General features: G+C 42.1%; 1 protein-coding gene across 4 annotated transcripts in view; it reads right to left on the reverse strand.

Annotated features, from left to right (window-relative positions):
* Window positions 1–307: 307 nt before the first annotated feature.
* The window catches only part of SYTL4 (synaptotagmin like 4), a 157,821-nt gene continuing 130,479 nt past the window's right edge, over window positions 308–27,649 (reverse strand). For 3 of the 4 annotated variants that reach the window (XM_082447597.1, XM_082447596.1, XM_082447595.1), the window contains 12 exons: window positions 16,069–16,170; window positions 15,512–15,587; window positions 15,072–15,162; window positions 14,856–14,959; window positions 14,251–14,343; window positions 12,294–12,472; window positions 11,898–12,000; window positions 11,207–11,368; window positions 6,884–6,992; window positions 4,921–5,020; window positions 3,954–4,162; window positions 308–1,984 (listed from right to left, as the gene is read on the reverse strand). In XM_082447597.1, coding sequence (XP_082303723.1) covers window positions 1,836–1,984; window positions 3,954–4,162; window positions 4,921–5,020; window positions 6,884–6,992; window positions 11,207–11,368; window positions 11,898–12,000; window positions 12,294–12,472; window positions 14,251–14,343; window positions 14,856–14,959; window positions 15,072–15,162; window positions 15,512–15,587; window positions 16,069–16,170 — 1,477 coding nt within the window. In that variant the 3' untranslated portion in view covers window positions 308–1,835. The remainder of the gene's footprint in view (window positions 1,985–3,953; window positions 4,163–4,920; window positions 5,021–6,883; window positions 6,993–11,206; window positions 11,369–11,897; window positions 12,001–12,293; window positions 12,473–14,250; window positions 14,344–14,855; window positions 14,960–15,071; window positions 15,163–15,511; window positions 15,588–16,068; window positions 16,171–27,649) is intronic. The other variant, XM_082447598.1, reaches the window with a different exon arrangement.

Below are 27,649 nucleotides of genomic sequence, written 5' to 3' on the forward strand. Positions count from 1 at the left end.
GGTGGCTACAAAGGTAACGGAGGAGTTTCCCTTGGCACTTTAGAGAGAGAAAGAAAAGTGTTGGCACTTTTAAGATGGGTTCTCGTTCTCTCCCTCAATAGCAAACACAGAGGTCAATGGATCAGAGCTCGGCAGAGGTATCAGGCACCAATGTGGGGACAGGGAAATTTTCTTCAAGTGAGCACAGTATGGTTAAGGAAGGGCATTTGTCACTTTGGTTCTTATCCTTCAAGCCACATGAAAAGCAACAACAGTAAGTCAGGACATCAGAGACGAAAGCATCTATAAAACTAACAAATACAAACGCTTGACAAGGAAGAAAGCTTTATTGAAGCACACACACATTTCAGGGGGTGGAGAACAAAGGAGCAAGTAGACAGTCCAGGATCCCAAGTTATGCCTTCCATTACAATATCAATCCACACCGAATAAACCTTTTTAAAACACTCTTCCGTTCACTTCACACATACAACAGAAAACTGCAGTGGCCACCTTCAATCCAGTAGCCTTATAGGAGAGTCCGCTAGCAGCCAACTCTACTGAAAGGGATTTCTTCTCCGGTACAGACTCCTTTTACAAATGACTTTGTGCAGATAAAACTGTGAGAATAAGAAGGTCAGTTTGGGACAGTGAGTTTCAGAAAATGAACCTTAGATCGCTAGACCATTCTTAGAAAGATCTCAACCCAGCACACCCAGGTTACATCTAGGTCAACTTTAGGAAACAACAGAAAAAATAGGAACCGAAACCACTTCAAGAAGGAAGTCAGAAAACCTGGGAGATTCTCTGAACACACTCTCTTGGACACCAGCAGTGCCCAGCCTGGAGAAACACTGGACTGGTTTAGACCATACGTGGCCATTCTGGCTGACATAACAGCATGTAGACCCTATTCTGGGTGGTAACATATGGCGGACACAAACGCTAAGAAAAGTGTGGTACGTGAGAGTGAAGACGTCTTGTCTTTCATTAGAGAAATTAGGAACTCTTTAACAACTGCTGTATCAGTTTAAAATGCAAAGAATTCAGCATGGGCTGGGAGACACTCAGTCACTGGTCCTCAGGGACCACTGAGAAGCCCTTACTGGGCATGCCCATGACCCAGTCCAAAGGCCATTATCTAATTAAAGTGCTCTTCTAAAGCAGCTCTGTTATAAGGGTTCCCCAAAGGTTTAGGGAAGGTGTTCAGAACTGGAAGCAACTTAGACATTTTCTTAGCATTTCCAAGAAAACCATTCGACCCAAGCAAGGTGGAAACTGCTACAAACAAGAAGAGTTAAAAGCCAAGTTCCAGAAATGTGTCAAGGTAGAAATGGAGTTAAAAAGCATACATTGGAGAAGAAAGGATGGACCTACTCACCTCTCTCCCATCTTGTCTTCCACCCCATCTTCTGTAACCCACCCCTGCTTCCCGGAGCCTTGGCCTCAGACCAGGCACACCTTGAAACACAGACCAGTATGAGTGCCAAAGGCAGCTGGGGCTTCCTGGGGAAGGAGGAACCAGGATAGCAAGACAGGTGATAAAAAGTTGTTTTAAAAGATAAGTTAATTAAATCTCATAAAGATATAAGAAACATGGACTCTGAAAGTATATAGTTTATGCACACATAAAAACATTTTGAAGAGACGCTTATTTTCAAGCCTGCTTTAAAAAGGGATGGAAGTCTACATCACTCTAGCATAACGAGATTTGTAGAAATACACGTTTATACACACACATATATCACACACACACACACATACACACACACTAAATTATAAATCTTCACCCTTGGTTTCTTCACTTCCTCTGACTTGCCCTAGACAGGGCTGGAGCTGCAGAGAAGGATAGGGGCTCACAAGCCCAGCTTCTGCTTGGCCATCGAGGAACGGAGCTGCAGAGTCCCTTCCGCCCAAGACCCTGGGTACTGTCGCATCTTCTGCCATAGGCTTACTTCTTCCCCAGTCGAGTCCATCCAGTCCACCACTTCCCCATTACTGATCCCTAAGGAGAAACACCAGAGGAGGCTGAACAGGGACCCCATTCCTCAGCCCACTGAGAAATATGGGTTACACATTAAGGGTAGCACCCCATAAAAGACAGTGCGCTATGAAGATGGGCTGATGGGGACAGTGGTCTGAGAATGGCTCCCTGTTGATTTTGCACAGCTATTTCTGTGCTCTTGAGACTCCATCAAGAGACTTCAAGTTGATGAAATGAGACTCGAAACAGCACACGGTAGCTCGAGACTTCTTATTCTAAGGCTGTTACAGCTATAGCCCTTCTGTTATTGCCAACTTGACAAGGGAAGGGAGGGGAGGGGAAGGGAGGGGAGGGAGGGAGGAAGAGAGGGGGGAGAGGGAGGAAGGAAAGAGGGAAGGAAGAAAGGAGGGAGGGAGGGAGGGAGGAAGGAAGGAAGGAAGGAAGCTGAACACCTTTATTTTCTGGCTGTAGACTCCAGGCTTGAAGTTCAGATCATATGGGGCCTCATTTCTATTCTCTTGTATATTCATTCATTCGAGAAACATTTATCAAGTGCCTACTGTGTACCAAGTACTCTTCCAGGCTCTGGAGATACAGTAGTGAACAAAGCAGAAAAAGTCCTGCCTGCAGGTAGCTTACATTTGAATAGAGAAGACAGAAAATACACAAGTAAATCAACAAGAGTATTCCAGATAGTGAGGTAAGTGTCATGAAGCAAATAAACAGGGTGATTTGTAGTGCCTAGATCAAGGCCTCGCTTAGATTAAGTGATCTGAGGGCCCCTCTGAGAAGGAGATATATAGCCAGGAGCTGAAGGACTGGAAGGAACCAGCCTTCCCAGACAGAGGGAGCACTAATTGCAGAGGTTATGAAGTGGGGAGAAGCTTGGTATACTTGGAGAACAGAAAGCAAGTCACTGTGTTTGGAGCATAGTGAGCAAGTAGTACTATATGATGGATCATAAAGGAACAGAGGGTCTAGATACAGGGGCCTTTTGGCATGGTGAGAACTTTGGATTGCTTTCTAAGTGCAGTAGGAGGCCCTGAAGGGTTTTAAGTAGGGGACTGACATGAACTGGCTTACATTTGTAAGAGCATCATTCTAGATGCTTTGTGTTAAATGCTTTGTATGAATTATTAATATACAAGTAATATTTACAGTCACAGGAATGCAGAGACTGTAGAGAAAGAAAGGAGAATTCAAGACTAAGCCTTGAGAGCACCAATATTTAGAGTTTGGGTAGAGAATGAGGATGTCCCAAAGAAAGAGTGTGGTATCAAGAGAAGCAAAGTATTTCAAGAAAAAGGGAGTGATCAGCTATGCTAAATAGCATGAAAATTCTAGGATGATGAAAACAAAATTTTGGCATAAGCAGTTACTCAGTGGAGTGGTGGGACAGAAGTCAGATCACAGTGGATTGAAGACTAAAGGAGAGCTGAGGCCATGGAAACCACTCTTTTTAAGAAATCAGAGGGGAGACGTGGGATCAAGGGAAGGTTTGTTTCTGTTTATTAAGACTGGAAATACCAGAGTATATGTACTTTCTCCTCCAATAGGGAGGCAGAGAGAATAAAACTGATCAGACAGGAGAGATAGGAGATTCCAGAAGTAAGGTCACTGAGAAGGAGAGGGTGTGATCTAGAACACTTGGAAAGAGCTTGGCCCTTGCTAGGAAGGACCCTTCTTTCATGTAACAGGATGGAAGGTGGAAATCAGAGGTACAGATATATGTAGGTTTTTATGTTTTTGGTGGGAAGATGATGGCATTCCTGGCAATCAGGGTCCCATTTACCTGTACACATGAAAGTGCAGGAGCTCAGCCTCCCCCCAGCCCTGCACATAATAGGCCCTCAGTAAACACTGGCTGAATGTTAACTGAAAGAAGACAACTCCTGACATAGTGGAGCTGTGTAGGGAGGGGGATGGGTCTATTCAGAGTGAAATATCTAAGAGGCCTTGGAGACAGTGAGGGTGGGGGAGAGGCTCTCACCAGTGCCAACACCCAGCCTGACCCCGCCCAGGAAGTCATTGCTGGCCAGGGGCTCCCGGTCCCACACAGTCAGTTCCAGGCACATGTGTTGGAGATCTTCCAGCCTCACACCATTGTAGACAAATGTATGGTTGTAGTGGGGATTCAGGGTCTTCTTCATCACAGGAGTTTTACGCTTACTGGCCTTGTTCCTCATGGGAAGGAGGTATCTGGCAGAGGGTGCGGAGGAATCAACAACCTACTCAAAGCTGGCAATATCTATCTAAATTCCCCTTTCCCCTCCCACAGGCCTAGCCCAGGAAGGTGAGTCAACACTCAGATCCGAGGACACACTCTCCCTCCTTTGAATCTGCTGAAGCATAGTTCCTACCACCTCCACTAGATCATTCACCCGATTCAATTCCTTTTACCTGGAGAGAAAATTAATACAATATTATTATGGAGCTATTGTCTATATGCCATCCAAAATGGGTTTTGAATATTTGGTTCCACTTCTATTGGGCAAAGTCCTGTTTAATAAAAACAACAGTAATAAGCATAGGCATAGCCAGACATGATTTGCTAGAGAACTTAAGTCAGTAGGTTGAGCTGTAACTTGGGGAAAGCTGCCATTGCTTAAATATTGTGGGGAACAAAGTCCTGAGTCCCCAGGTCTTGACAGTCAGGAAACACAGATTTTTATTCAGGATTAATTAAAAGCATAAATCTATAACAAAGGAAAAGTCAGACCTAACTGTCTACCACCCTCCTTTCTGGAAATCAACACTACAGCCCAGTCCAAACTGAGCTCAGACCAGTGCCAACGTGGTAGTGGAGGTTGCGCCATTACCTAATTTCAGGAACAAGTTGGCTGCTGGAGGTGGCAGGACACACAGGGATAATATCTACAGAGAAAGGTTAAATGGGGTTCCTCTCTTAACTCTCATGTCCTGAAACTGGTTAGTTTGGTGCTGGTCCAGGGACTCACCCCTTCACAAAGCTGTCTGAAGTCCCTCCTGATTTGGCGGCTGTCAGATTCTTGGCTTCTTTGATCCACACCTGGAGCTCTCCCCCTTCCCCACCTGTACCTGGAAGGGATGTCAGACATAGTAAGTGAGTTCCGACACCTCCACATTTCTCTCAAGCTTTATCTACATAGCACTTCCTCTCCTTGTTCCTGAAGACAGCAACTTCCATGATAAGTGGACCACACCTGCCTTGTATTCTCAGTACCTAGCACAGTGCCTAACAGCGAGAAATAGGCGCTCAAGTCATAACAATAGCAACAAAGGCTTATTGAAAACTGGCTATGTGCCTGATTCAACATTAAGCATTTATTCCTCAAAACAACCATATGAGATATATACTATCATTCTCCTCATTTTACAGATGAGAAAACTGAGGCATAGAGAAATAAAGTTGCCTGATGTTTGCTGAATGATTGAAAAAAGGGAACTCCTCCACTTGTGTTCTGGATCCCATCTCCACATCAACAAGACTCATCAGGCATCATCAATTTCAACCCCCACCTCCCATTTTTAATATCTCATTCTCTACTGGTCCCATCCTCTCAGTCTAAATATATGCTAATCTCACCTCTGATTTTTAAAAATCCTTTTAAAAGTAAATTTCCCTTCAACCTTATCTCCTTTTCAAGCTGTCCTCCCTGGCTCTCCTTTCTTTCACCATCAATTATCCTGGAAAAAAAGACTCCACACTCACCGCCTCTACTTCTTTGCCTCATTCACTCAACCTAGTTTCTAGGGAAATCTGGCCTCTGCTTTCACTGATCCATTGAAAATGTAATCTAATGCCGATGAGCTGTGTCTTCTCATTGGGCCCGACATGCCAGTGGTATTTCAATACTGTTGACAACCCCCACTCCCTTCTTCAAGCTCTCTCCCAGCATTGCTCTCCCCTGATAAGCCTCCACTTCACTGGCTTCTCTTCCCATCTTCATTCTTTAAAGTGTTCCCTCTGGTTCTATCCTTGCCTCTCTTCTCTAGTTATCCTGCACACCCTCCTTGGGGATCTCACTGACTTCCCCAAATCCTATACATTAGACTTTGCTGCAGGTAACTTTTTAAGAACTTGGCTTCCCGTTGCCAAAGTGTCAAGTTCAACTCCGTACCATTACATTCATGGCCCTTTTCAGCTAGGCTGCAGCCTCATCAACAATTCCAGCCCCACTTCCACATCTATATACCATAACTCCAGCCCCACTCAACTAAGAAGTTCACTGCCTCACACTCACATACAACCCCCCCATTTACCATGCCTTTTTCAAACCTTTGCTCATGCTATCGGCTCTTCTGGAAATGCTCTTCTCACCCCATCCTCTTCCTTTTCTGCCTAGTAAAGTCTTAAGTCCAGTATCATCATTACTTCCTCTTTAAAACTCTCCCAAATATAACCAGACAGAATTCATCACTCCCTTATCTGTGTTCTTTTAGCAGATGACTGTCTTCTTTCTAAAATAAACTGTGCAAGGGAGGGCAAATATCGTGTCTTATTCACCTACATATCCACAGTCACTAGCACAATGCCTGGTGTGTTGATTAACCCTTCCTCAGCCTTCAACTTTCTGTCTCTTATACTTATACACCACCCTTTCCAACCACCCTCTCTCGGTCCTGAAGTTTCTGTTCTGTTCTGACCTCTTAGTAGCCTGTCAGAGCTGGACCAAGACCAAGTTAGTTTAATGGCATCAAAAACAAAACAAAACAACAACATAAAAACAAAAACAAAAAAGGGAATCCAACTCTTAAGGCATTCCCTTCTGGTTGCAAAGCAGAAATGGCTTACTTAGTAAAGGAAACTTCCCTAGAAAATGATCCAGTGTGTATCGTAATCTGGTCTCTCCAATAGCGCTAGCCACTAGCCAGCACCACCTCGCACAGATCTTGTGCAGAAAACTAAGAGCTAAATCCAGGGCCCCAAAGAAAACTCACTCTTTTTCCGGTCACCTCCAACAGGGAGTTTGGAGGCTGGGATGTATTTCAATGAAACCACCAACTCGCCTTTGTGTGATGGCAAGCCAGTTGAGGACTCAGCACTGATCTGAAACACAGGGAAACCCAATAGGTCAAGCTGGGCTGTTCAGGAGTTGTTGAGACCTCTCGCTGAGGAGATTCTAAAATTACCCCCAAGAACAGTTTCACAGCATAAAAGGATCCTTCTCCTTATGAATACCATCCACGATCCCTAGGCCATGGCAGCCACAGGATTCTAAGACAGTTTCTTCCGAAGGAGCTTCAGAAGAACTAACAAAGAGTCTTCCGCAATGCCTACTATTTTGCTACTTTGGGGATACCACTACTAGATTCCAAATACCCTCAAAGGTCTGCCAGCAAGGTTGCCATACAAACTGACAGGGGACTGACACCATGACGAAGAATCTTGTTACCAACATTGTTAGTGATAGCCCCAAAGTGGAAACAACCTAAATGTCAATCAATACAGGAAAGGTTAAATGAGTGATTTTAATGCCATCATATGGCATATGGCGTGCAATCATCAAAAAGGATGCAGTGAATCTCTACACACTGACATAGAAAGATATCCAAGGGCTTCCCTGGTGGCGCAGTGGTTGAGAATCTGCCTGCTAATGCAGGGGACACGGGTTCGAGCCCTGGTCTGGGAAGATCCCACATGCCGCAGAGCGACTAGGCCCGTGAGCCACAACTACTGAGCCTGCGCGTCTGGAGCCTGTGCTCCGCAACAAGAGAGGCCACGATAGTGAGAGGCCCGCGCACCGCGATGAAGAGTGGCCCCCGCTTGCCGCAACTAGAGAAAGCCCTCACACAGAAACGAAGACCCAACACAGCCAAAAATAAATAAGTAAATAAATAAATAAATAAAATTTTAAAAAAAAGATATCCAAGATGTACTGTTACGTCAACAAGGCAAGATGCAGAAAAAGCATATAATTATATTAAAATATATTCATATTTGTATATGTGAATATATATGTATGTAAATAATGATTATTATCATTATCACTCATATAGTACTTACTATGTGTCAGGTACTGTTATAGTATATAACTATATATTTAATTATATCATTTTGTTTAATCCTCAAGATAGTCCCTATGACATGAGTACAATTATCCCCATTTTACAGATTATGAAACAGAGGAACAGAGAAGTTAAGTAACTTGCCCAAGGTCACCCAGTAATTGGCAGAGCCAGGATTCAAATTCAGACAGACTGGTTCCAGAATCCATGTTTTTAAGCACTATACTACACTGCATAGAAAAACCCAGAAGCATACAGACATATTTAACACCTGTATCTTCTAAGAAGGGGAGTAGAATGGGGAAAGGAAAGAGGGCTTTCACTTTTTACTCTGTCTATATCTATAGTGTTTTTTTAATGAGAATGGCATGTATCACTTGTATGATTTTCAAAGATAAAAAGTCTTTTTTAAAAGAGAGCTTGCAAACATTTGAGGGCTAGGTGAAACTCTGTTACAAGGATTTGAATATGCCACAGTTTTTAATTTTACATTTGTTTAGGTTACTTCTGATTAATGACTGCCTCTACCACTAGAATCTAAATGCCAGGAGGACAGGAATCAAGCCTTTTTGTTGTTGTTCATATCCTAGTATGCCCAACACTTAGCAATGTACCTGGCACATAGTAGGTGCTCCACAAATATTTCCTGAATGAATGCAAGAGTGAATGAGTGGATATCTGGGATGAGCAGCAAGTAGCCGTGGGCAGCAGGACTGCTTCACTCTACTGGCTCTCTCAGCGTGGCTCTGTCCCTTATGCCTTGGTACCCAGAGCATGAGCTGGTGCAGATCAGAGGTGCTCTTTCACTGCCCGTGTTCACCGGGGCTCCTCTAACCTAAGGCCTCAACTCTGAGCATGGCAATGCAAGGAAGGTATAATCCCCACTGGTTTGGAAAAATGTACCACATACCCAGAATGCACGGAAGTGTAGTGTATGGGAGAGACACAAAAGAATAGGGAGGTGGATGCCAGGAAGAGAAAACTGAATGGGAGCAAACGGATCACTAGGGCAAAAAAAGAAAAATCAGAGACAATAAATGTAGAATGTTTTCAGTTAAAATAGATATGTAATACTGGAGTGGTCTTTTTGTTGTTTATAAAATGTCTACACAATTTATTAGTCTCTAGATTGTGAACTTCAGTGGACTCTTAAAAATTGGAGTTTAGCCTTAGCTGGAAATTGGCATAATTGGCGTATTTGTTTCAGTAGCATATTTTCATTCTGGCTCAAAATAATTGCAAAGAGCAAACAGCTCCAATTCAGTGCAGGTTTTTCTTTTTATGTAAGACATTTTTTATTGGCAGTAGTTCATGATGGCTTACAGTGACATTTCCAATATAATTATATCAACTCTAGGCCTCAGAGAGAATATCTTACATGCCAAATGCTTCAGAAATTCTAAATTTCTAATAATATGCTATAGTTTGGTGATAACTGCTTTCCTAGGGACATTTTTAATATTGTTACTATTTTTTGGAGGGCAGTAGCTATCAAAATACTGGATGTACATTTCCTTTGACTCAGCAATTTCACCACCAGAAATTTCTCCTACAGTTACACTCACAAAAGAAGGCCAAGATATATTATAGCATAGTTTTAATAGCAAAAAAAGAGGCAAACAATTTAAATACCCATTGGTGGGGGGATTGTAAATAAATTATAATATAGGTACATGAAGAATACTATCCAGCAGTTAAAATGAGATAAATCTGTAAGTGATGGCATAGAAAAATGTCCATGGTAAATGACAAATTGTTAAATGAAAAATCAAGATATATATACACAATGATAAGAGCCCATTTGTGTAAAAAGGAAAAATGTAAATCCATATGTATATATCTGTGCTGCTTAATACAAAATTTCTATAAAGATATCCAAGTAGTTGATAACAGTAGTATTTCTACGGGATGGAAATAACCTACTTTTCTTTTTATACACTTCCATGTTGTTTTAATTTTGAATCGTGCACATAAATCCTTTTATTCTTAATGTTCTTGATAAGCAATATATGTAGACCTGATAAAAAGTTCAAACGTTATAAAAGGGCATATAGAGAAAACTAAACCCTCCCACCTCAGTCTCTCTTCCTAGAGGCAGCCACTACTACTAGTTTCATGTCCATCTTTCCAAAGGCATTCTATGTAACATGTACTATTTTTAGCATTGAAAATGCTAGTGTAAAAAAAGTTTTACAGAAGAACCTTGCCATTGAACAGTTCTGATAATCAAGAAGTCCTAACTCTGTTTTAGCATTTCATCTTAACCAGAGTGACAGTAACCTATTGAATGTCTTTTATGTGCCAGGCACTGATTGGTACTCTGTATATGATCCTGCAGAAGGGGAATATTATTATCATTTCCATTTTATAAGTGAAGGAACTAAGGCCCACAAAAGTTAGGTGACTTACCTAAGTTATCTTTTTCTTCTTTTTCTTAAATATTTATTTATTTATTTAGGCTGCACTGGGTCTTAGTTGTGGCACTCGGGATCTTCACTGCGGCATGTAGGATCATTTAGTTGTGGCATGCAGGCTCATAGTTGCGGCATGCGGACTCTTAGTTGCAGCAGGTAACCTCTTAGTTGCGGCATGCATGTGGGATCTCGTTCCCCGACCAGGATCGAACCCAGGCCCCATGAATTGGGAGCGTGGAGTCTTACCCACTGGACCACCAGGGAAGTCCTGTAAGTTACCTTTAAGTTAGGTGATTTACCTAGCTGGTAAATCACAGGGCCTGGATTCAAATTCAGGTCTCCACTCAGATCCCAGGTACTATTATGCACACTGCCACACTCTCACCGAGATGCCATCTCCAAAGTAAAACTGTCCCTGGCTTGTGTGACCAAGAGCACAGCAATTGGAACTCCGTGAATTGCTTTACTTCCCACTTCTTTAGTGAAAAGGGTAGTTTGGAAAACCAGTGCAGATTAGGATACACCCAAAAAGTTAGCTTGGAGAAGAGGCACAAGTTAGGATGTTAGGATACGCCCAGACTCTGGAAGATCAGGAGGCAAAGCTTGGCACACATATGAAAGACTTCAAAGGAAAACCATGGCTTCATCTTCGTCTGGCCTACACAGAAGAGATTACTCACACTTGCCATCCAAGTGCAACTGAAATTACTGTTAAACTCAGTAACCCCAGCAGGGTGCGCTAGAACTCCACAGACTGCATTCAAAACTGTCCCAGCAGAAGTCACTGCAGGCAATTCTACCTCAGATCCAAACTCTGTAAGGAGTTGTTAAAGCAGACTACCTTTCCGTGTAAAGGGAGGCAATGATCCAGTTTTTTATCAAGCTTCCAGGAATCCATCTGGACCTCTGCCTCTCCAAGGAAAGTGTTTCTGCCAAAACGACCATGATGCCAAACCGAGAACTGCAAAGTCCTCTGGGCCAGGAGAGATTCTGGGATCTCATACTGTGAAAGGAAAGGAGAGGCCCAAGATGATTAGTTCACGGTAATTCCTCAGAAAAAGATTACTCCAAAATCTGAGCAACCATACTCAAAGTCCATAGTCCTGAATATCAAATCACTTTAGTCCCTAAGCACTTTGAGTTTCCTCCCTCAAAGCCTCCACTTACCCCGTTTCACAAAAACCTACCATATTCCATCGGAGGACCTGGAATATGAATTTTTCCTTCAGTGGGTGAGAGAACACTGGAATATTCAAAAAGAACTGCCAGGGAGACTCCTGATCGCAAATGACTCTTTAAAATGAGATTTGTGGCCATGTGGACCTCCAACTTCACAATAATCCAAGCAAGTCAGATCAGCTTTGTTCTCTTCTCTGGGAGGTCAGGACGTGAAGAGATGCCCATAGTATATCCTCAAACACAGACATGGCCACTGAAAACCATGTCGACCACCCACGTAGCAGAGGAATAGCTACAGCTTAGCACACAAGACAGAACAAATTCTCATACCCTCTCGGGCTCTAGATACTTACTTTGAGGATCTCATCATATAGCGGATTAATGGTGTCCCGCTTGATGCTGGTTTTTCTTTTTCCTTGGCGGGATTTGTCAGGCAGAAGATAAGTCTTCACGTATCTAAAAACCAAGGAGAATACTAAGTAATTTGCTGTCTTTTTGGAAGCCCATTCCTTACTTTCTTCCTCTCCATATACATATGCCATGATGAAATGAAAATGTCACATCGAGCCCTCTTAGACCTGCCATTCTTGCATTTTCCCAATCCTGGTCCCTTTCCCACATCTCCCCTAACTACTCTCAATCACACCTCCCTGTCTGCCCAGGAAGTGAGAGCCTCGGTTCAAGGGTGCCCAGAGAGATGCTGGGGTCTGATCATCTCCAAGCACCGCGCAGGGTCCAGAAGCACTCACGGGTTCGAGCGCTTCTTGGCTTCGTCAGCATAGGCCAGATGGTGGCACTCCTTCACGTGAATGACCAGAGTCTGTGTTTGCTGCTCATACTTCAGGGAAAAGGCAATCTTGCCAGTCACAAAGATGTTCCCGAAATCGCCAGCTTCGCTATAAATGCTCATCATGCTGCCAATCGTACTCTGAAGATAAAGCACCCACATGGCAGATGGTAACTAGACTTACCATGGTGATCGTTTTGAAATTTACAGAAATATCGAATCATTATGTTGTGTAACAGGAACTAACATAGTGTTGTAGGTCAATTATACTTCAAACACAAACAAACAAAACTCAGAAAAAGAGATCAGATTTGTGGTTATAAGAGGCAAGGGGTCAGGGGAGAAGGAATTGTATGAAAGCGGTCAAAAGGTATGAACTTCCAGTTATAGGATAAATAAGTACTAGGGATATAATGTGTAACATGATAAACATAATTATCACTGCTGTGTGTTATATATGAAAGTTGTTAAGAGACTAAATACTAAGAGTCCTCATCACAAGGAAAAATTTTTTTTTCTATTTCTTTAATTTTGTATCTATATAAGATGATGGATGTTCACTAAACTTACTGCAGTAAACTTTTCATGACATATGTAAGTCACATCATTATGCTGTATACCTTAAACTTATACAGTGCTGTATGTCAGTTATATCTCCGTAAAACTGGAAGAAAAAAACAAACAGGGACTTCCCTGGTGGTCCAGTGGTTAAGACTCCGTGCTTTCAATGCAGAGGGCACGGGTTCAATCCCTGGTGGGAGAACTAAGATCCTATATGCCGTGTGGCGTGGCAAAAAACAAAACAAAAAACCAACCAAACAAAAAAAGATAAAGCACCCACAAACATCTGGCGAAGGCACACTCCCTCTGCCACACTGCTAACATTTTCCCTGAGAAAGCCATAGTCACTGAAGAAAACAAAAGCCCCCTGCAACCAACCAGCCAGTACTGCCAGTCGTCTTGTACCCAGAGTATAAGAGACAGCTAAGAGCACACGCACAACTGCTCAGGTTCATCAATCAGCTCATGGCTCACCTAGGCTCCGAGCTGCTCTTCTCCCCTCTTTTTACACATTTTATTGTTAATTTTCAACTGCCCCAGAAGGTGGGCAAGGAGTAGAGGCAAGACGCAGCTCAGTCCGATTTTGGTGTATGTTATATATGCTACAATGCTGGCTAGAAGGGATCAGTTACTAATTAAAACAAGGGGCCTTAATTATCTGTGGGTTTCTTTTATCCACCTTATGTCTCTCAAGACCTATAGAGAAAAGTGATTGCATCAGAATTGGGGGGAAAACCCCAACAGAGGTGAAAAGATACCTTCCTCTCAGGTAATAATTGACTCTGCAAGCCCACCGTTCTCTTCCTATGTGTGAGTGGGACCATCTAATCACCCTGCTTTCTGATTCTGTTTCCCCTAAACATCAATCTTCACACTTATGACAGAACTAGGCCCTGATTCTTAAATGTCCCTTTAACTTCATGATTCTGATTGATGCTGTTGTTCCTCAATCATATCCTGATGCCAATTAACCCTGCCAAGGCCCTTCTCATGGCACTCACTGCCCTTGAATGTGAGACTTGGTACGTGCTCTGATGAAGAAACCTGATCTTGTTCACTTCATGGCCTGGGTACCTTTTTAAGGGAGAAGTTATGGGTTACTGTTCACAAAGCTATGATGAACATCTCTAGCTCTAACTACCTGATGTAAGAATCTCCAGGGCAGAGGCTGAGAAAGCCACCTAACTGCACTAAGCAACTATGGTCTAAACTGAGGAAAGGAACAAACAAATGCATCTCACTTACCTAGAAAGAGTGACTAGGAGAACTTCCCCAGGTCCTGATCCTGCTCTAGGGAGGCACTTCCATCCTTCCTGGTATCCCAACATGTCCATAGCCACAGAACTAATAGAACTTACCATGGAAGAGCCACTTCGCATGCTGCTTCTGGCTAGCTTCTGACGATGCAACTTCACCAGGTGGTCAATGTCTTCTTCTTCCTCTTCCTCTTCCTTGAAAAATAAATATAGATTCAGAGTTAATAAAAATAAGAAAAAGTTCAAAGACGAATATCCTTCCTTTAGTAGGGGCCATAATTGTTGATAAGCTCTGAGGTGTCATATGCACACGTACATACTTATCTTTATGTTTCCCCATTTCAGGCTTCCAAACTATATTCCAACTACCCTTCTCAAATCACAAAATAATAAGATAAGAATATCTCTTTCTCATTTGACTGCCCCAACCCAGCCATCTCTTTACATTATATTCAAGATAAGTATTTATTTGAGCCCCCAACCATATATCAAGCAATGTTTAGAAAATAAAAGAGACAGTGAAAGATAGTCTTTTTCTTTAAGCAATTCAGCAACCAGATTTACTTTAGAAATTGAGAGGGAAATCAAGATTCATGTTACCTTTTCCTAAAGAATTAAACAGGTGAATTGAGAGTATCAGGCAGTAAAGTCAACTTTAGATATATAAAATTTCATATAGTGACCAAGTGAAATACAAGGGTACTTACCATATCCACACTGAGACCTGGGACAGATTTGCTTCTGTCTCCCAAGGAGCCACTTTCATGCCCCACATCTTCCGGGCGAAGATCAATCACAGATTTAGTGTACTCTGAGTGGAAGGCCGAAAACCAAATCAAAAGAAACCTACTCTTCTCCGTACGAATAACCCACCAAGTACTCAGAACTTCAATCTCAAAAGGCCATGAAGGGAAACCAGCTACCTGAAGGCCTGAGGATTTTTCTGGTGTTCTTCTTGAATATCATTTCACCCTCATCCACAGATACTACATTTTGACCCCCAGGCTGAGCTTCCTAGGAAGAGATGAGGGCAAGGAAATGGAAAAAGACAGTTGAGTAGGTGGAAGAGTGGAGTAAGGAAGAAGGCTCAGATTTTCACTAAACTATGACAAACTTAAAGGAAAGATTAATTTAATCTTAGGACTTTAATTTAATCCTAGGAAATTGTACGAAACCTATTTTCTCACATGTTTCAACCAAAACCTTAGAAAACGCTCCCAAGGGAATCTGAACTAAAATTTGTTTGTTTGAACTCTTGATTTAAATTCTTCCTGAGGAAGGGAAAAGAAAGAGAGAGAGACATACATAGACAAAGACAGACAAAAGAGAGACAGAGATAGACCAACCAATAAATAAAGCTTACCTTTTCTACTTGAGATTTGGGGGTAGACATCTTCTTCCATTCTGGAAAGAGGCCAGATTTATCCAGAGAGTCTCTCCTGGAGGCAGATACAGAAGCTATAATAAAATCACCTTCTCCCCTTCCCCTTCTGTCTAGGGACCCAAGCTCTATGGAAAGAGAGCCACTGGCTTGAGGCCACTGCAGTAACCAAATCCAGAAGGTAAACTTCACATCTGATTTACTTTGAAGGAATGCAGACGATTAGATAAGCAACTCTGTACAAACACAAACCGCTCACACCCCCATGCCTAAGGGATAGCAGCATCCGTTGCTGCTGGTCCAGGAAGACTCCTCCAAGGTGCAGCCTGTGGAAGTTCACATGCTCCAGAAGGCTGTGCTCAGAGCCAACAGTAGAAGTGCTACTGGAAGACCTGCGGCAACGTCAGAGAAAATACTTCATTCGCCTTGCCGAGGACAGAAGTCAGGAACACTGAAGGCAGCGGATTCCCGCACCCTGGCGCTAGAGAACAAAATGGGAGCTCGGCTGAGCAGAGCAGCAGGGACTGGGGGCATCTCACCTGGACGTGCTATCCGAGTCAGCCATGTAGCTATCCAGACTCTCACTCTCAGCCTCCAGAGCACTCTTTCCACTTTTCAGCTTGGGGACTTCAAATGGCACACTAGAATAAAAACCAAGAGCCAACACATAAAGGAAGTGGGCTCTCTTGCCGGGAGGCAGGCTTCCTTCCAACCTTTCACAATGGTAGCCTAAGTGATCTTTCTAAGAGCCGAGTATGCTTTTAAAACTGCCCAGTGGTTCCCCATTGCTCTTGGGATTGAGTTCAAACTCCTTAGCATGGCAAGAAGATCCTTATGAGTTGACCCCTGCTCACGTCTGCAGACTCATCTTTCACCCTCCACCTCTCCTTATACTTTACATTCCAGAATGATGAAGCTCTTTTGGTTCCCTGAATGTGCCAACGCTCTTCTTCTTCCCTCTTTTCTCTGCCTGGGATGGCCACAATGGCCATTTTTCTTGTTTACTTGAAACTTCTGGCAAAATCTATTGCTTCTTCTGGTCTCTCCTTATATGTCAGTTCCTGCAGATCTCTCTGACCATGCCCCCACCCCAAGTCTGGATTAGTAACCTTCCTATATGCTCCTAAAGCACCCTGATGCCTTGGTAGCAGTCATCATATGCGTAACTTTTTATGTCTTTTATATAAATTATTTAATTTGTTCAATAATTTAAACAAATGATTTGTTTAATGTCTTTCTCCTCCATTAGAGTAAGTTCCAGGAGATCACTGACCACATATTTTGTTCACTGCTGCACTCCCAATGCCTAGAAGAAAGACAAGCATAGAGTGGGCACTCAATTATTTTTTGACTGAATTTTTGACTAAATGCCCTCAGTGGGGCATAAAGTGTATACATAAATAAGCAGTATGCTTTGAAGATATTATTCAGAAGACCCAAATTCCTTTTCAGCTTAATGAAGGATGACCCTGGGCACTCAAAACAGCAGTCCTCATCTCTAAAGGGAAGGACACAATTCCTGGACCCCTTACCACAAGGAATTTGTGAGAACAAGAAAAGGAAAAAAAAATCATTCTTCCTGAAGTGTCTCAAGTAATTTCACTTGGCCTCCAGGATACCATACTCTCCTGGTCCTCTGACCTCACTGGCTGCTCCTTCTCAATCTCCTTTGTTGGTCTCTCCTCACCTCCTAGACCTCTAATCTTTGGATTGTGTCCAGACTTATTCCTTGGGCTGCTTCTCTTCACTATCTAGAATTATCCCTAAATGATCTCATCTAGTCTCATGGCTTTAAATATGCTCTATAAACTAACAATTCCCAAATTTCTCTCTTACTCAAACGCCAGACTTCTATTTCCAACATCCTACTTGACATCTCTGCTGGGATGTCTCAAACACAGCAAGTCCAAAACTAAAGCCCTAATCCTCCCCCAAACCTGCTCTTCCCTCAATTTCATCAAATGGCAACTCTGTCCTTTCATTTCTCAGGTCAAAAATCTTAAGAATCACCCTTGACTCCGCTCGTTCTCTCAAAATACATATCCAATGTGTTAGCAAATCCTCTTGGCTCTATCTTCAAAGTATATCTAGAATATGACAAGTTCTCTCCCCCTCCACTGCCATTACTCTGGTCTAAACCACCATCACCTAGCTCCTGGATGGTTGCAGTAGCCTCTTAACTGAACTCCCTACTTCTGCCCTTGTCCTCATACAATCTATCCTCAACACAGCAGCCAAAATGAGTTTTTAAAATATAAATCCAGGGAATTCCCTGGTGGTCCAGTGGTTAGGACTCTGCGCTTCCACTGCCGGGGGCTTGGGTTCAATCCCTGGTCAGGGAACTAAGATCCTGCAAGCCTCGCGATGCAGCCAAACATCCATCAATCAATTATATATATATATATATATATATATATATATATATATATATCCCCAATACAGAATTACCACACAACCCAGCAATTCCACTCATAGGTATCTACCCAAGAGAACTGAAAACACGTGTCCACACAAAAACTTGTACACAAATGTTCATAGCAGCATTATTCACAATAGCTAACAGGTGGAAATAGTCCAAATGTCCATCAACAGATGAACAGATAAAGGAAATGTGGTACAGCCATATAATGAAATATTATTGATAATAAAAAGGAATGAAGTTCTGACACATGCTACAACATGGATGAACCTTGAAAATATTGTGCTAAGTAAAATGCCAAACACAAATGGCCACATTCTGTATGATTCCATTTACAGGAAATGTCCAGAATAGGCAAATCCATAGAGACAGAAAGCAGATTAGGGGCTGAGGGAAATGGAGACTGACTGCTTAATGGGCACGGGGCTTCTTTTTGGAGTGATGAAAATGTTCTGAAATTAGACAGTGGTGATGGTTGCACAACATTCTGAAAGTATTAGGTTACTGAATTGTATACTTTAAAACTGTTAAAATGATTAATCTCATGTTATGTAAATTTTACCCCAATTTAAAAAAAGAAAAAATAATATCCTGTCACTCAGAGCCCTCCTTCTCACTCGGAGTAAAAGACAGAGTCCTTACAAGTGCCAACAATATCTTACATGATCTGCTTCTCACCTCACCTCTGTCTTTATCCCCTACCATCCCCACTTGCTCACCAGTTCCAGATGACTCACACGTGCCAACTACAAACTCACCTTAGGGTCTTTATACCTGCTGCTTTCTCTGCCTAGAAAGTATCTCTTTCCCCCAGATACTCTAAGGGTTTGTGCCTCTTTGCTTCCTGTCTTCTCTCAAATGTCATCTTATTATTAAGACTTTTCCCCTGCTGGCCTAGATAAAACAGCTTATATACACATATGCTTTCCTGACACTCCCTCCCTTTAATCTACTTCATTTTTCTCCATAGCACTTGTCAACATCTGATATACAATATATTTACTTGATTATTCCCTTATTGTCTGTGCCCCCCACTCCCAAATTTAAGCTCCTCAAGCAAGGGACATTGTTGTCTTCACCAGTGTATCCCACTGCCTAAAACAGTGCCTGGAAAATAGTAGGCATTCATAGACATTTGTCAAACAAATGAAGGAACTAATAACAAATGAGCAAAGAATGAAGTAACCAAAATGTATAACGTCTTAGGCAGTAGAGACTAAACTTTCCAAGTTAACATAACATGATGTCTGAGATAGCTTTATGAAAACAGACAGCTGGGGTTGAAATCCTAAGGCATGCCAGAGGTGAAATAGCGGTCATTTCTTGAGAGATGCATTAGCTTTATAGGTGAAGACACAGCAGGGAGTTTGATTGCATTTTTATTTTAGAACCATTTTTTTCCCCATTTGCTACAAAGAATAAAGAACCTAAAGCAGAACCATTCCTCTAGAGAGGTAGTTTAATAATGGCCCATGGAGAGTGTTTTCTGCTTGTATTTTTTCCTAAAGATTAATACGTACTGATCCAAAGCTGATACAAACCACCGTAGGGCAAAAAAGCAATTACTTGACATCTGTGCAGTAGAAAAATAGACTAAGAGACGGGAGTCCTGGGCTCTAACTATCTGTATGATCTCAGGTAAATCACTTATCCTGCTTTCTTTTCTGTAAAAATAAGGGGGTTGAATTAGATTATCTCTGAGGCTCCATAATTTTATGGAAAAGATCATTTATGGCCACTTAATCTGTTTCCATGTTTAGGATAAATAAGAGTCTTCTGAGCCCAATGAGACAAGAGATCATAGACAGCCAGAAGCAATGGGCTTCAGAAATTACATTCTGACCAATGATGCCAGATGTGTTAATCAGGTTCAGGAAATAAAAGCCATCCTTATCCGCAAAGGAAAAAGGGGGGCCTCATCACCTAAAACAGATGAGTCACCCACCCAAGGCTGTGTGGATAAAATCATAGTACATACATACAATGAAACATCATACAGAGACCAAAAAGAATGAGGCAAACCCTTGGTGCTGACATGGAAAGATGTCAATGTTGTATTTTTCTGTCATTTTTTCCCATTTGCACCTTGAGTTATAACTGACATAAATAAATTGCACATGTTTAAGTGTGCAGTTTGATGAGTTTTGACATATGTATACATTGGTGAAACCATCACCACAGTTAAGCTATCGAACATATCTATCACTCCCCAAAGTTTCCTTGTGCCCCTTCATAATCCATCTCTCCCTCCTCACCCCATCTCCAAGTAAGTGCTGATCTGCTGTCACTGAAATTTAGCTTGCTTTTTCTAGAATTCTACATAAACAGAATCATACAGTATGTCCTCTTTTTTGTTTGGCTTCTTTCACTCAGCGTGATTATTTTGAGATTCATCCATGTTGTTGCATGTATCAGTGGTCCATTCCTTTCCACTGCTGAGTAGTATTCCACTGTATAAACAAAGCACAGTTTATCCCTTCACCTGTTGATAGACACTGGGGTTGTCTCTAGGTTTTGGTGATCACCAATAAAGCCACTATGAACATTCATGTACAAGTCTTTGTATGGACATATTCTTTTATTTTTTTTCTAATACGTTTTTTTAACACCTTTACTGGAGTATAATTGCTTTACAATGGTGTGTGAGTTTCTGCTTTATAACAAAGTGAATCAGCTTTACATATACTTATATCCCCATATACCCTCCCCTCCTGTGTCTCCCTCCCACCCTCCCTATCCCACCCCTCTAGGTGGTCACAAAGCACCGAGCTCATCTCCCTGTGCTATGCGGCTGCTTCCCACTAGCTATCGGTTTTACATTTGGTAGTGTATATATGTCCATGCCGCTCTCTCACTTTGTCCCAGCTTACCCTTCCCCCTCCCTGTGTCCTCAAGTCCATTCTCTACATCTGTGTCTTTATTCCTGTCCTGCCCCTAGGTTCTTCAAAACCTTTTTTTTTTAGATTCCATATATATGTGTTAGCATACGGTATTTGTTTTTCTCTTTCTGACTTACTTCACTCTGTATGACAGACTCTAGGCCCATCCACCTCACTACAAATAACTCAATCTCATTTCTTTTTATGGCTGAGTAATATTCCATTGTATATATGTGCCACATCTTCTTTATCCATTCATCTGTCGATGGACACTTAGGTTGCTTCCATGTCCTGGCTATTGTAAGTAGAGCTGCAATGAACATTGTGGTACATGACTCTTTTTGATTTATGGTTTTCTCAGGGTATATGCCCAGTAGTGGGATGGCTGGGTCGTATGGTAGTTCTATTTTTAGTTTTTTAAGGAACCCCTATACTGTTCTCCATAGTGGCTGTATCAATTTACATTCCCACCAACAGTGCAGGAGGGTTCCCTTTCCTCCACACCCTCTCCAGCATTTATTGTTTGTAGATTTTTTGATGATGGCCATTCTGACTGGTGTGAGGTGATATCTCATTGTAGTTTTGATTTGCATTTCTCTAACAATTAATGATGTTGAGCATTCTTTCATGTGTTTGTTGGCAATCTGTATATCTTCTACAACATATTCTTTTGCTTCTCTTGAGTGAATACCTAGAAATTTAAAGGCTGACTCACAGGTAGGTGCACATTTAACTTAAGACACTACTAAACTGTTTTTCAAAGTGGCTGCACCATTGTACATTCCTACCAGCACTGTATGAGAATTCCAGTTGCTCTATATCCTTGTCAAAAATTGGTATGGTCAGGGGATTGGATCAAGATGGCGGAGGAGCAGGAAGTGGAGCTCACCTCCTCCCACAAATACATCAAAAATACATCTACATGTGGAACGATTCTCACAGAACATCTACTGAACACTGGCAGAAGACCTCAGACTTCCAAAAGGGCAAGAAAATCTCTACGTAACAGGGTAGGACAAAAGAAAAAAAAGAAAGAAAGGAATAGGGATGGGACCTGTGCCCCTGGGAAGGAGCTGCAAAAGAGGAAAGGTCTCCACACACTGGTAAGTCCCCTCACTGGTGGGGAGATCAAGCCAGGACAGATGGTGAGCTTCGGAGCCTCGGAGGAGAGTGAAACAACTGGTTTATGGAGGGCAAAGTGGAGAAAGACCTGCACAGAAGGTCAGTGCCGCCATCTGGCACTACCCAGCCTGAGACGCTCAGCCGCTGGGGCAGGTGGGGGCTGGGTGCTGAGCCTCGGGCTTCGGAGGTCATATCCAGGGAGAGGACTGGGGTTGGCTGCATGGAGACAGCCTGAGGGGGCTAAGGTGTGGTGCGCCACAATCAAGGGAATACAGGAATAAGCCTGGGCCCGCAGGAGAGGCAAGGCGCCATTGTTGGGGGGTGTGCTAGGAGAGGAGTGAGCTCACCATAGGAGCTTCTTTCTCCGAGCACACACTCTCAAGGAGCAAGGCACTGCCTACACAAGCTCCAAGGGTGGGCGTGAGCCACCACTGCCATCTCAGACCCCAGAGATGGGCACAGACTGCTGCCACCATCAAGGATCCCAAGATTGAGTGCCAACCGCTGCCCCTGCCTCCCCAGGAAGGTGTGCAGTCCACTGCCACCAAGGATCCCGTGACCAGGCGCCAGCCACTGCCCCCACTTCCCTGGGAGTGCGCAAGACCCGCCACTGCCGAGGGTGCTGTGACCAGTCACCAACCTCTGCTCCCCCACCCCTGCCGTCTCCCCTGGAGCATGCACCGCCAACACACGCTGAGGAAAGAGATGGCAAGCAACCAAACCAAAAACAGCCCTCACGCCAAAAAAAAATTAAACCCAAACGACCTACGCAGGAACACTCCTGCATATAAATAGCCCTCCAAGACTACATTAGATAACTGTTTCTCCTAAACTCACAGGGTAAGAGAAATATAAGCAAAATGAAGAAGCAGAGGAACCACTCCCAGTTAAAAGACCAAGAAAATTGTCCTGAAAGAACAAACAATGAAACAGACCACTTCAGTTTAATAGACATGGATTTCAAACAGGAGATAATGAAAATACTAAAGGAATTAAGAAAGGCTATTGACAGAAATGCAGATTACTATAAAAAGGAACAAGAAACTATAAGAAGGAACCAAGAAAAATTAGAAAATTCATTTGCCGAGACAAAAGCTGAGCTAAAGGCAATGAACAGCAGAATGAATAATGCAGAAGAAAGAATAAGTGATCTGGAAGATAGAATAATGAAAATTACCCAATCAAAACAGCAGGCAGAAAGCCAAATGAAAAAGAAAAAAAGTGAAAGCAATATAAGAGACCTATGGGATAATATAAAGCGTGCCAATCTATGCATAATGGGGATTCCAGAAGGAGAAGAAAGAGAAAAGGGGATTGAAAATGTATTTGAAGGGGACTTCCCTGGTGGCGCAGTGGTTAAGAATCCGCCTGCCAATGCAGGGGACACAGGTTCGAGCCCTGGTCTTGGAAGATCCCACATGCCGTGGAGCAACTAAGCCCGTGCACCACAACTACTGAGCCTGCATGCCACAACTACTGAAGCCCACACACCTAGAGCCCACGCTCCGCAACAAGAGAAGCCACCGCAGTGAGAATCCCATGCACCGCAACGAAGAGTAGCCCCGCTCACCGCAACTAGAGAAAGCCAGTGTGCAGCAACGAAGACCCAATGCAGCCAAAAATAAATAAATAAATAAATTTAAAGGAAAAAAGAAAGGAAATGTATTTGAAGAAATTATGGCTGAAAACTTCCCAAACCTAAGAACGAAACAGATATCCAGATACAAGAAGCACAGAGGGTCCCAAACAAGATGATCCCAAACAGACCTACACTAAGACATATTAAAATAAAATGGAAAAAGTTAAAGAGAGGATTCTAAAGGCAGCAAGAGAAAAATAGAGTTAATTACAAGAGAACCCCCATAAGGCTATCAGCTGATTTCTCTACAGAAATGCTGCAGGACAGAAGGGAGTGGCAAAATATATTCAAAGTCTTGAAAGAGAAAAATCTGCAACCTAGAATGCTCTACCCAGCAAGATTATCATTTAGAATGGGAGGAGAAATAAAGAATTTCTCAGACAAGCAAAAACTAAAAGAATACAGCAATACTAAAGCTATCCGAAAAGAAATATTGAAAGGTCTTCTCTAAATTGAAAAGAAGCAAGAAGATATAGGAAGGAGGAAATCACAGTTGGAAAGTAAATCACTAAAATTAGCCAGTATACAGATCAAAAACAGAAAAAAAAAACCTATTTGTGAAAGCGATGATAAACACAAGGAACAGAAAAAGAATAAACACGAAGATGTAAAAGAGGACATCAAAATCATAAAATGTGGGGAAGGAGAGTAAGAAAATGTAGATTATTTTTTTTTTAGAATGTGTTTGAGCCTATATGTCTATCAGTCAAAAGCAAGCAGATATAGGTAGAGGTTAACATACTTGAAAAACAGGGCAACCACAAATCAAAAATATACAACAGATTCACAAAAAACAAAAAGAAGAGACCACAAGCATAAAATAAAAGGAAATTATCAAGCCACAAAAAGAAAAAGAAAGGAACAAAGAAGAAACATAGAATCAACTGGAAAACAAGGTTTAAAATGGCAATAAATACATATGCATCAGTAATTACCTAAAATGTCAATGGACTGAATGCTCCAATCAAAAGACATAGAGTGGGGTTTCCCTGGTGGCGCAGTGGTTGAGAATCTGCCTGCCAATGCAGAGGACATGGGTTCGAGCCCTGGTCTGGTAAGATCCCACATGCCGCGGAGCAACTGGGCCCGTGAGCCACAACTACTGAGCCTGCGCATCTGGAGCCTGTGCTCCGCAACAAGAGAGCCCGCGATAGTGAGAGGCCCACACACCGCGATGAAGAGTGGCCCCCGCTCGCCGCAACTAGAGAAAGCCCTCGCGCAGAAACAAAGACCCAACACAGCCAAAAATAAATAAATTAATTAATTTAAAAAAAAGACATAGAGTGGCAGCCTGGATACAAAAAAACAAGAGCCTACAATATGCTGCCTACAAGAGACCCACCTTAGAGCAAAGGACACACACAGACTGAAACTGAGGGGATGGAAAAAGTTATTTCATGTAAATGGAAATGACAAGAAAGCAGGAGTTGCAATACTCATATCAGACAAAATAGACTTTAAAGCAAAGGCCATAAAGAAAGATAAAGAAGGACACTATATAATGGTAAAAGGATCAATACAAGAGAATTTTACACTTATCAACATATATGCACCTAATATAGGAGAACCCAAACACATAAAACAAACACTAACAGACATCAAGGGAGAAACTGATGGGAATATAGTAACAGTAGGAAACTTTAACACCACACTCACATCAATGGGCAGATCTTCTAGACAAAAAATCAGTAAGGCAAGAGAGATCCTAAATGATACAATAGAACAGTTAGACTTAATTGATATTTTCAGGATATTACATCTAAAAAAAAACAGAATACACATTCTTTTCAACTGCACATGGAACATTGTCTAGGATTGACCACATACTAGGGCACAAAACTAACCTCAACAAATTTAAGAGTATAGAAATTATTTCAAGAATCTTCTCTGACCACAATGGCATGAAACTAGAAATAAACCACAGGAAAAGAAATGACAGAAAAATGATTACACGGAGACTAAGCAACATGCTACTAAAAAACCAATGGGTCAACGAGGAAATCAAAATGGAAATTAAAAAATACTTTGAGAAAACAACAAATGAAAACACAGCCATACAAAATCTATGGGATGCAGCAATAGCAGTTCTTAGAGGGAAGTTCAGAGCAATACAGGTCTTCCTAAAAAAGCAAGAAAAATCTCAAATAAACAACCTAACATACCACCTAAAGGAATTAGAAAAAAGAGAACAAACAAAACCTGAAGTCAGCAGAAGGAAGGAAGTAATAAAGATCAGGGAGGAAATAAACAAAATAGAGATTTTAAAAGACAATAGAAAAAGTAAATAAAACCAAGAGCTGGTTCTTTGAAAGGGTAAACAAAATTGACAAACCTCTAGCCAGGCTCACCAAGAAGAAAAGAGAGAGAACCCAAATAAAATAACAAATGAAAAAGGAGAAATCTCAACTGATACTGCAGAAATACAAAAAAAAACCATAAGAGAATAATATGAATAATTTTATGACAACAAATTTGACAACCTAGAAGAAACAGACAACTTTCTAGAAACATAAAGCCCACCAGACTGATCACTAGAAGTGAAATAGAATCTGTAATTTTAAAAAACTCCCTACAGAGAACACACGGCGTGCCTCAGGCTGCTGCAATGTCATGGTGGCCTCTGCTGCCGCAGGCTTGCCCCACATTCCATACCCCTCCCTCCCCCCAGCCTGAGTGAGCCAGAGCCCCCTAACCAGCTGCTCCTTTAACCCCGTCCTGTCTGAGCAAACAGCAGACGCCCTCAGGTGACCTACATGCAGAGGCAGGGCCAAATCCAAAGCTGAACCCCAGGAGCTGTGCAAACAAAGAGGAGAAGGGGAAATTTCTCCCAGCAGCCTCAGGAACAGCGGATTAAATATCCACAATCAACTTGATGTACCCTGCAACTCTGGAATACCTGAATAGACAACGAATCATCCCAAAATTGAGGTGGTGGACTTTGGGAGCAACTGCAGACTTGGGGTTTGCTTTCTGCATCTAATTTGTTTCTGGTTTTATGTTGATCATAGTTTAGTATTTAGAGTATATTATCACTGGTAGATTTGTTTATTGATTTGACTGCTCTCTTCCTCTTTTTTTATATATATAGATAAATATTCTTTTTTCCATTTTCTCTTTTTGTGAGTGTGCATGTGTATGCTTCCTTGTGTGATTTTTTCTGTATAGCTTTGCTTTTACCATTTGTCCTAGGGTTCTGTCCATTTCTTTTTTTTTTTTTCTTAGTATAGTTTTTAGTGGTTCTTATCATTGGTGGATTTCTTTTTTGTTTTGGTTGCTCTCTTCTTTCTTTCATTTCTATTTTTTTACTACTTTTTAGTTTTTCATATTTTTTTATTTTAATAACTTTATTTTATCTTATTATTTTTTCTTCCTTTCTTTCTTTCTTTCTCCCTTTTCTTCTGAGCCGTGTGGCTGACAGGGTCTTGGTGCTCCAGCCAGGTGTCGGGCCTGTGCCTCTGAGGTGGGAGAGCCGAGTTCAGGGCATTGGTCCACCAGAGACCTCCCAGCTCCATGTAATATCAAACGGCAAAAGCTTTCCCAGAGATCTCCACCTCAACACTAAGACACAGCTCCACTCAACGACCAGCAAGCTACAGTGCTGGACAGCCTATGCCAAACAACTAGCAAGACAGTAACACAACCCCACCCATTAGCAGAGAGGCTGCCTAAAATCACTATAAGGTCAAAGACACCCCAAAACACACCACCGGATGCACTCCTGCACACCAGAAAGACAAGATCCAGTCTCATCCACCAGAACACAGGCACCACTCCCCTCCACCAGGAACCCTACACACCCCAATGAACCAACCTTACCCACTGGGGGCAGAAACCAAAAGCAACAGGAACTACGAACCTGCAGCCTGCAAATAGGAGACCCCAAACACAATAAGTTAAGCAAAATGAGAAGACAGAGAAACACACAGCAGATGAAGGAGCAAGGTAAAAACACACCAGACCAAACAAAGACCTACAAAAATTAAAGACCAAACAAACAATGAGGAACAACACAATAAATGAAATTTAAAATTCTCTTGAAGGAATCAATAGCAGAATAACTG

Source organism: Balaenoptera physalus (assembly GCF_965194825.1).
Source record: "Balaenoptera physalus genome assembly, chromosome: X".
Taxonomy (NCBI): Eukaryota; Metazoa; Chordata; class Mammalia; order Artiodactyla; family Balaenopteridae; genus Balaenoptera; species Balaenoptera physalus.